Here is a 10,599-nt window from a genome sequence, read left to right on the forward strand (position 1 = left end):
ACGACTGGTCACATGTCAACACCATATACCATAAATCACACAGGCTGGGCCAGGACGACTGGTCACATGTCAACACCATAGACCATAAATCACACAGGCTGGGCCGGGACGACTGGTCACATGTCAACACCATAGACCATAAATCACACAGGCTGGGCCAGGACGACTGGTCACATGTCAACACCTTCATTTTTAAGTGTTGTTTTTCGTTTGGTGTGTTTTCTATACTTAATTGTTTTATTTAATGTATATCTGGATGCATGTCCCATTTCACAAGTTCAAACTGTGTACAAAATCTATTGGAAATAGCAGATCTACAAGCTTGTAGATCTGCTATTTTCAAAGTGGTTAATGTATATTTTTTCTAATCAAAATTAAAATTGCCAAAGTAACTAAAGTTTTCAAATGATTGTAGTGAAGTAAAAGTACTGGAAAGTACAAATACCTCAAAATTGTACTTGCGTGAAAAGAGGAGTTAATGGGCAATTATGGGCACTGTATTTTTCCCGTAAACCTCAAGTTTAGCAGCATATACAGTTAATATACGGTAATATACAGGTGTGATGGTACATATACAGTTAATATACGGTAATATACAGGTGTGATGGTACATATACAGTTAATATACGGTAATATACAGGTGTGATGGTATAATTCTGGAGTTTACCGGAGTTTGTTGGAAAGTTTAACGGGAGTTTCCCTGTGATATAAACATCCGTATTCCATGCTTTTTGCACAGTACAGTACTTAATTAAAAGTACTTAGTTACTTACCCACCACTGCGTCTCTCTCGCCCCACAGAGGCCAGTGAGTTCCCCGGCGAGGACTGCAGCGTGATGGCGGGCGGCTCGCTGAGCGGCTGGCACGCCGACGTGGCCACCGTGATGTGGAGGAGGATGCTGGGCATCCTGGGAGACGTCAACACCATCAAAGACCCCGAGATCCACGCACAGGTCTTTGACTGCCTGTGTGAGCTGTGGCAGAACCTGGCCAAGGTAATCTAAATGTCAGGTCTTTGACGGCCTATGTGAGCTGTGGCAGAACCTGGCCAAGGTAATCTAAATGGCAGGTCTTTGACTGCCTGTGTGAGCTGTGGCAGAACCTGGCCAAGGTAATCTAAATGGCAGGTCTTTGACTGCCTGTGTGAGCTGTGGCAGAACCTGGCCAAGGTAATCTAAATGGCAGGTCTTTGACTGCCTGTGTGAGCTGTGGCAGAACCTGGTCAAGGTAATCTAAATGGCAGGTCTTTGACTGCCTGTGTGAGCTGTGGCAGAACCTGGCCAAGGTAATCTAAATGTCAGGTCTTTGACTGCCTGTGTGAGCTGTGGCAGAACCTGGCCAAGGTAATCTAAATGGCAGGTCTTTGACTGCCTGTGTGAGCTGTGGCAGAACCTGGCCAAGGTAATCTAAATGGCAGGTCTTTGACGGCCTGTGTGAGCTGTGGCAGAACCTGGCCAAGGTAATCTAAATGTCAGGTCTTTGACGGCCTGTGTGAGCTGTGGCAGAACCTGGCCAAGGTAAGCTAAATGGCAGGTCTTTGACTGCCTGTGTGGCAGAACCTGGCCAAGGTAAAGTAGCCGTGGCAGAACCTGGCCAAGGTAAAGTAGCCGTGGCAGAACCTGGCCAAGGTAAAGTAGCCGTGGCAGAACCTGGCCAAGGTAAAGTAGCCGTGGCAGAACCTGGCCAAGGTAAAGTAGCCGTGGCAGAACCTGGCCAAGGTAAAGTAGCCGTGGCAGAACCTGGCCAAGGTAAAGTAGCCGTGGCAGAACCTGGCCAAGGTAAAGTAGCCGTGGCAGAACCTGGCCAAGGTAAAGTAGCCGTGGCAGAACCTGGCCAAGGTAAAGTAGCCGTGGCAGAACCTGGCCAAGGTAAAGTAGCCGTGGCAGAACCTGGCCAAGGTAAAGTAGCCGTGGCAGAACCTGGCCAAGGTAAAGTAGCCGTGGCAGAACCTGGCCAAGGTAAAGTAGCCGTGGCAGAACCTGGCCAAGGTAAAGTAGCCGTGGCAGAACCTGGCCAAGGTAAACGTTAATTGTTCTCCTAAAAGCATGCATTGTTTTTTACTAGGGATGTCCCTTTCCTTTCCGATCCGATCCCGATACCACAATTTCTGTGTTAGCCGATACCGATTACCCAATACAGATACCAGAGAATGATATATATAATAATTGAATGCTGAAAATAGCAGATCTACAAGCTGACAACTGCGACGCGTTGTGATCTTGTAGATCTGCTATTTTCAGCATGCAAACCAAGTGTAAAATGACTTGTACTGGATCTCTTGTCCACTAGTCCCTTCCTAGTGGATCTCTTGTCCACTAGTCCCTTCCTAACATTATAGTCTAGTTTTTATTTGTTGACGAAAGTGTCAATATATTTAGTCTTAGTTTTAGTCATCATAGCTTAGTTTTCATTTAGTTTTCGCCAGTGAAACAATAGGTAGTCGACGAACATTTTTCGTCTTAGTTTTAGTCGAGGAAATCAACACTGGTGACAGCCGTTTACTGCATCCACTCAGACCTTTCTCTCTCTGTGTTTCTCTCTTCCAGATCAGAGATATTCAATTTGTTTCAACTTTATTAGCAGACTCAGGTCCATAGGGATACATACACAGGGTTCACATACAAGAGATACAACAGGCAATAAAATCATAAAAGAATGTAAAACAAATACATAACTTGCATAACTTAACCCACAGGTAGAACATACAGGCATTTTAGCCAGTGTACCCTTAAACTAGATGTATAACGTGAACAGCTCACTGAGGGGCTTGAAAGCGCTACAATGATACTGTTTGTTGACACATCCAGCCTTTTCATAAACTTAAACATTAGATTTCTTAGAAGTGCTTTAGAAGTCCTCACTCCAGCAGTGACAAACATCTGTCTAGCACTGCACTGCCCCCTCTGGGTGGTTTAAGGAGTATTATACCACAGGTCGTTTCGAGGAAGCAATCTGATTGGTTGAAACGGCCTTCTAGCCGTGGGTTAAACCAGCACCATTCACCACCTAATCAAAACAAAGAATTCAGCTGCTCTGTTTTCCCAGAGCGCTAGCAAACTCGGTGGCTAGGCTAGCTAGTTTCTTGGGACATTTGTGGTCGTAGTGACTACATCTGTCATTAAAAAAATGTCAGCGATTTTCTTAGTTTTAAGGGTAACTGTTGTATAATTGCAATATTACACTCAAGCGTGTGGTTTAACGTGATTATTGCCACTTCAGTGATGCTTGCGGAACTCGACTTCGTCTCGTTCCTCACCGCATCACTGTCGTGGCAATAATCACGTTAACCCACACCCTCTCGTGTAATATTGCTTAATTCTCACAGATAACTCTCTCTTCCTCCCTTTCCTTCCAGATCAGAGATAACTTGGGCATTTCTCTGGACAACCAGTCGTCTCCTCCGCCTCCTGTACTGATCCCTCCACTCCGTATCCTCACTCCCTGGCTCTTTAAGGTACGTACAAGCTTCTAGGTCATCATCGTCATTTTTCGACCGCGGTGGAGATCATGGATTCCACAATGCCACGCCAGACTTCCCGGTCCTTCATTGCCATCCCCAGTTCCTGCTTTACTGATGCATGTGTCCCTAGCGATGACATCATGTGTCCCTAGCGATGACATCATGTGTCCCTAGCGATGACATCATGTGTCCCTAGCGATGACATCATGTGTCCCTAGCGATGACATCATGTGTCCCTAGCGATGACATCATGTGTCCCTAGCGATGACATCATGTGTCCCTAGCGATGACATCATGTGTCCCTAGCGATGACATCATGTGTCCCTAGCGATGACATCAGGGAACGACAGTGTTCTACCTCTGGTCTGCTTGTAGGTCATACACATGCCACATGCGGCCCCCACCTTCACTTAATGTGACCCTCAGGCTAATATGGTAATACTGATATATTATTGATTTCAGCTGTTACACTTCCAAACATGACCCGCTTTAAATACATCAGTCTAAATTAGTATTAAAATGTTATTGTGTTTTTTTTTATGTCCAATGTATTTGTATTTAGTTCATAAAGTTAACATAACTATAATTTGAAAAGGGATTTTAAATTAAAAGTGTTGTTGTGACATTACATTACATTACATTACATTACAGTCATTTAGCAGACGCTTTTATCCAAAGCGACTTACAATAAGTGTATTCAACATAGGTAGGGAACAAAAACTACTAATCACCAGAAGTCTTTAGTGCATTTTCTGCAAAAACAAGCAACCAAGAGTATACCTAGCGCTAAGGTAAAAGTGCAATATATCAGCTACCTATTTCCTTAAACAGATGAGACAAAATAGCTAAATCAAATGAGCATGAGCTAAAACAATTAAGTGTATCGACTAAACAAGATCCAATAAACAATACAACAATAGAAAACAAGCGTTCGTACAACTAGTTAACAACAAGTAGGTCAGGCAGAGAGGAAGGGTAGTGTTTCCTGAAGAGGTGGGTTTTCAACCTGCGGCGAAATATGGGCAGTGACTCTGCTGTCCTAACATCAGTGGGAAGTTCATTCCACCACTGTGGGGCCAGAACAGAAAAGAGTCGTGACCGTGTGGATCGGCCAGAAGGCCACACAGGTCCGCTCCGATCACGCCGTTTTAACCCGCTGCGCTATTCTTTTTGTTTTAACCCGCTGCGCTATTCTTTTTTCTGCCGATGCGTTATTGAAGTGCGTCTGTACTCTGTAGAGAGTGTGACGCATCTGGCTGTAATTGCACCCCCTAATGGAACGAGGAGGAACAAAACCAAACCACATGCACTCCGGCAACGGTTGAGTTCAAAGAAAAATAATGGCCCTTGATGGCTTTTTTTGTTTACTAATGCGTGTACATTTTTACGTTTGTGTGTTTGTGTGTCCGTGCGTGTCCGTGCGTGTCCGTGCGTGTTTGTGTGTGTTTGTGTGTGTGTGTGTGTGTGTGTGTGTGTGTGTGTGTGTGTGTGTGTGTGCGTGTGTGTGTGTGTGTGTGCGTGCGTGTGTGTGTGCGTGTGTGTCGGTGTGTCCGTGCGTGTGTGTGTGTGTGTGTGTGCGTGCGGTCCAGGCCACCATGCTGGCAGAGCGCTACAAGCAGGGGAAGCTTCACGCCTACAAGCTGATCTGTGGCATCATGAAGAGACGACAGGATGTTTCTCCAAACACTGACTTCCTCACACACTTCTACAACATCATGCACCACGGACTGCTGCACCACGACCAGGTACACACACACACACACACACACACACACACACACACACACACACACACACACACACACACACACACACACACACACACACACACACACACACACACACACACACACTTCTACAACATCATGCACCACGGCCTGCTGCACCATGACCAGGTACACACGCCACGCAGGCACGCGCGCACACTACCTAGCCTCGGTCCCAGGCTTACTTATCTGCGAAAAGAAAAGCCTGGTCACAACGTAAGGCAGAGAAGCATAAAGAAGAGCCTGGTCACAACGTAAGGCAGAGAAGCATAAAGAAGAGCCTGGTCACAACGTAAGGCAGAGAAGCATAAAGAAGAGCCTGGTCACAACGTAAGGCAGAGAAGCTAAAAGAAAAGCCTGGTCACAACGTAAGGCAGAGAAGCATAAAGAAGAGCCTGGTCACAACGTAAGGCAGAGAAGCTATCGGCGGACGTATCCTCCGGAACATCCGTCCGTATTTCCCCCGGATACGATATTTTCCCGACCAATCACGACACTCATTTGTAAAGCATCAACGTAATTTCCTTGGGTGATACTTCCGCTAAAATCCCGCAACTTCCGACCCGTCTTTACAGCATCAGAGGAATAATTAACATAATAACTATTGATTTAGTTTTGTGCGTGTTATTTATTTTTTATTGACGTATGTATTCATTGTGTGTGTGTGCGTGTGTGTTCCAGGACATAGTGAACACCATCATCAAGCACTGCAGTCCCAGGTTCTTCAGCATCGGTCTGCCTGGAGCCACCATGCTCATCCTGGACTTCATTATGGCTGCTGCCAAAGTCACCGCCTGCACGTCACTAAATGTAAACACACACACACACACGCACACACACACACACGCACACACACACACACGCACGGACACACACACACGCACACACACACACACACACACGCACACGCACACGCACGGACGCACACACGCACACGCGCACACACACACACACACACACGCACACACACACACGCACACACACACACACACACACACACACACACACACGCACGGACGCACACACGCACACGCACACGCACACACACACGGGCGCACGGACGCACACACGCACACACACACACACACACACACACGCACGGACGCGCACACGCACACGCACACGCACACGCACACACACACGGGCGCACGGACGCACACACGCACACACGCACACACACACACACACACACGGACGCACACACACACACACACACACACACACACACACACACACACACACACACACAGCCTGCACGTCACTTAAAGTAAACACACACGCGCACGCGCACACACTGTTTGTCTTATGTGCAGAGGCAGCTCATTCCACAGCTTGGGAGCTGCCACTCCTAAAGTCCGGTTCCCTCTGAGCCTCAGCCTGGTTTTAGGCACCACCAGGAGGAGCCGGTCCGGTTCCCTCTGAGCCTCAGCCTGGTTTTAGGACCACCAGGAGGAGCCGGTCCGGTTCCCTCTGAGCCTCAGCCTGGTTTTAGGACCACCAGGAGGAACTGGTCCGGTTCCCTCTGAGCCTCAGCCTGGTTTTAGGACCACCAGGAGGAGCTGGTCCGGTTCCCTCTGAGCCTCAGCCTGGTTTTAGGACCACCAGGAGGAGCTGGTCCGGTTCCCTCTGAGCCTCAGCCTGGTTTTAGGAACCACCAGGAGGAGCCGGTCCGGTTCCCTCTGAGCCTCAGCCTGGTTTTAGGACCACCAGGAGGAGCTGGTCCGGTTCCCTCTGAGCCTCAGCCTGGTTTTAGGACCACCAGGAGGAGCTGGTCCGGTTCCCTCTGAGCCTCAGCCTGGTTTTAGGACCACCATGAGGAGCTGGTCCGGTTCCCTCTGAGCCTCAGCCTGGTTTTAGGAACCACCAGGAGGAGCTGGTCCGGTTCCCTCTGAGCCTCAGCCTGGTTTTAGGACCACCAGGAGGAGCTGGTCCGGTTCCCTCTGAGCCTCAGCCTGGTTTTAGGAACCACCAGGAGGAGCTGGTCCGGTTCCCTCTGCGCCTCAGCCTGGTTTTAGGACCACCAGGAGGAGCTGGTCCGGTTCCCTCTGAGCCTCAGCCTGGTTTTAGGAACCGCCAGGAGGAGCTGGTCCGGTTCCCTCTGAGCCTCAGCCTGGTTTTAGGAACCACCAGGAGGAGCCGGTCCGGTTCCCTCTGAGCCTCAGCCTGGTTTTAGGACCACCAGGAGGAGCTGGTCCGGTTCCCTCTGAGCCTCAGCCTGGTTTTAGGCACCACCAGGAGGAGCTGGTCCGGTTCCCTCTGAGCCTCAGCCTGGTTTTAGGAACCACCAGGAGGAGCTGGTCCGGTTCCCTCTGAGCCTCAGCCTGGTTTTAGGACCACCAGGAGGAGCTGGTCCGGTTCCCTCTGAGCCTCAGCCTGGTTTTAGGAACCACCAGGAGGAGCTGGTCCGGTTCCCTCTGCGCCTCAGCCTGGTTTTAGGACCACCAGGAGGAGCTGGTCCGGTTCCCTCTGAGCCTCAGCCTGGTTTTAGGAACCGCCAGGAGGAGCTGGTCCGGTTCCCTCTGAGCCTCAGCCTGGTTTTAGGAACCACCAGGAGGAGCTGGTCCGGTTCCCTCTGAGCCTCAGCCTGGTTTTAGGAACCACCAGGAGGAGCTGGTCCGGTTCCCTCTGAGCCTCAGCCTGGTTTTAGGACCACCAGGAGGAGCTGGTCCGGTTCCCTCTGAGCCTCAGCCTGGTTTTAGGACCACCAGGAGGAGCTGGTCCGGTTCCCTCTGAGCCTCAGCCTGGTTTTAGGAACCGCCAGGAGGAGCTGGTCCGGTTCCCTCTGAGCCTCAGCCTGGTTTTAGGAACCACCAGGAGGAGCCGGTCCGGTTCCCTCTGAGCCTCAGCCTGGTTTTAGGACCACCAGGAGGAGCTGGTCCGGTTCCCTCTGAGCCTCAGCCTGGTTTTAGGACCACCAGGAGGAGCTGGTCCGGTTCCCTCTGAGCCTCAGCCTGGTTTTAGGACCACCAGGAGGAGCTGGTCCGGTTCCCTCTGAGCCTCAGCCTGGTTTTAGGACCACCAGGAGGAGCTGGTCCGGTTCCCTCTGAGCCTCAGCCTGGTTTTAGGAACCGCCAGGAGGAGCTGGTCCGGTTCCCTCTGAGCCTCAGCCTGGTTTTAGGACCACCAGGAGGAGCTGGTCCGGTTCCCTCTGAGCCTCAGCCTGGTTTTAGGACCACCAGTAGGAGCTGGTCCGGTTCCCTCTGAGCCTCAGCCTGGTTTTAGGAACCGCCAGGAGGAGCTGGTCCGGTTCCCTCTGAGCCTCAGCCTGGTTTTAGGCACCACCAGGAGGAGCTGGTCGGTCAGACGACAATACAAAGGCTGTTAACTGTGAGTGGACGACGTGCTTTGATGTAGTGACGCTACTTGGATGCGCGTCCATCGCCCTATTATGGTTAAACATCTGCAACGCTATCCGCCCAGAATCTCCATATCGGTGCATCCCTAATGATCATCACACAACAACATCACAATGTCGTTATGATAACCATGAACACACTGTCTGTCTGCTGTGTAGCTGAACACACTGTCTGTCTGCTGTGTAGCTGAACACACTGTCTGTCTGCTGTGTAGCTGAACACACTGTCTGTCTGCTGTGTAGCTGAACACACTGTCTGTCTGCTGTGTAGCTGAACACACTGTCTGTCTGCTGTGTAGCATGGGACTTTCCACAATACGTGATTGCGCCAGTGATCAATTTGCCATGTTAGGAATAACAATAGACATTGGCTTCCCTGATTGGCCAACCCAACTTATCGGCTTTGTTCATAGGCCAAGCTTTGCGTGACATTTGTGCCGCCAAACTGCCTCTCTGGTTGCACCACGGTGGGTTTGAACCCCCTGCCTCTGTGGTTGCACCACGGTGGGTTTGAACCCCCTGCCTCTGTGGTTGCACCACGGTGGGTTTGAACCCCCTGCCTCTCTGGTTGCACCACGGTGGGTTTGAACCCCCTGCCTCTCTGGTTGCACCACGGTGGGTTTGAACCCACTGCCTCTCTGGTTGCACCACGGTGGGTTTGAACCCCCTGCCTCTCTGGTTGCACCACGGTGGGTTTGAACCCCCTGCCTCCGTGGTTGCACCACGGTGGGTTTGAACCCCCTGCCTCTGTGGTTGCACCACGGTGGGTTTGAACCCACTGCCTCTGTGGTTGCACCACGGTGGGTTTGAACCCCCTGCCTCTCTGGTTGCACCACGGTGGGTTTGAACCCCCTGCCTCTCTGGTTGCACCACGGTGGGTTTGAACCCCCACTGCCTCTCTGGCTGCACCACGGTGGGTTTGAACCCACTGCCTCCGTGGTTGAACCCCCTGCCTCTGTGGTTGCACCACGGTGGGTTTGAACCCCCACTGCCTCTGTGGTTGCACCACGGTGGGTTTGAACCCCCTGCCTCTCTGGTTGCACCACGGTGGGTTTGAACCACTGCCTCTCTGGTTGCTGTAAACAACCCTAGACTAGACTTAGTAAACTCTTTTGTTTAATTTTTTTTTTTTACCAGCGGCTTTTTAAGTTTTGTTTTTGTCTTTTGTGCCTTTATTGACAGTTACATTGAAGACGGAAAGGGAAGCGGGGGGGAGAGACATGCAGCAAACGACCTAAAAAACGACCTAATTAAGCATTACACAAGAGGGTCCACCATGTTCAATTCATCAAAACATTTAGAGACGTACAAATAGACACTTCTATATAGACAAAGAACAGAACAGGAATTCATCATAATGGAGGTAAAAAGGGAAAAGAAACGTATACAGCGAGGGGAAAAAAGGGGCGGGGCGGTGACTATGATGACAAAACAATTGCGAATCATCTCAATTAATTGCGATTACACAATGTTGTTGCAACAATCACTGTGACGCCCCCTACCCTCCCCTCCCTCTCCAGGCTCCCTGGGTGTAGTATTAACCCCTACCCTCCCCTCCCTCTCCAGGCTCCCAGGGTGTAGTATTAACCCCCTACCCTCCCCTCCTCTCTCCAGGCTCCCAGGGTGTAGTATTAACCCCCTACCCTCCCCTCTCTCTCCAGGCTCCCAGGGTGTAGTATTAACCCCCTACCCTCCCCTCTCTCTCCAGGCTCCAGGCTGTAATAACCCCTACCCTCCCCTCCTCTCCTCTCCAGGCTCCCAGGGTGTAGTATTAACCCCCTACCCTCCCCTCTCTCTCCAGGCTCCAGGCTGTAATAACCCCTACCCTCCCCTCCTCTCCTCTCCAGGCTCCAAGCTGTAATAACCCCTACCCTCCCCTCCTCTCCTCTCCAGGCTCCCAGGGTGTAGTATTAACCCCCTACCCTCCCCTCTCTCTCCAGGCTCCAGGCTGTAATAACCCCTACCCTCCCCTCCTCTCCTCTCCAGGCTCCAGGCTGTAATAACCCCTACCCTCCCCT

At 50.8% G+C, this 10,599-nt stretch overlaps 1 protein-coding gene across 1 annotated transcript in view; it reads left to right on the plus strand.

The window, feature by feature from the left end:
* Positions 1-8,430, plus strand: part of LOC306917761 (uncharacterized protein) — a gene marked incomplete at both ends in the record, with an annotated part of 18,828 nt that extends 10,398 nt beyond the window's left edge. Inside the window, 9 exons of the mRNA XM_079530672.1 lie at positions 802-995; positions 3,356-3,454; positions 5,050-5,205; positions 5,908-6,036; positions 6,771-6,997; positions 7,084-7,370; positions 7,462-7,760; positions 7,874-8,023; positions 8,188-8,430. Of these exons, the coding sequence (XP_079386798.1) occupies positions 802-995; positions 3,356-3,454; positions 5,050-5,205; positions 5,908-6,036; positions 6,771-6,997; positions 7,084-7,370; positions 7,462-7,760; positions 7,874-8,023; positions 8,188-8,430 (1,784 nt within the window). The remainder of the gene's footprint in view (positions 1-801; positions 996-3,355; positions 3,455-5,049; positions 5,206-5,907; positions 6,037-6,770; positions 6,998-7,083; positions 7,371-7,461; positions 7,761-7,873; positions 8,024-8,187) is intronic.
* Between the last annotated feature and the right edge of the window lie 2,169 nt (positions 8,431-10,599).

Source organism: Electrona antarctica, assembly GCF_951216825.1.
Source record: "Electrona antarctica genome assembly, contig: scaffold_1077, whole genome shotgun sequence".
Lineage (NCBI taxonomy): Eukaryota > Metazoa > Chordata > Actinopteri > Myctophiformes > Myctophidae > Electrona > Electrona antarctica.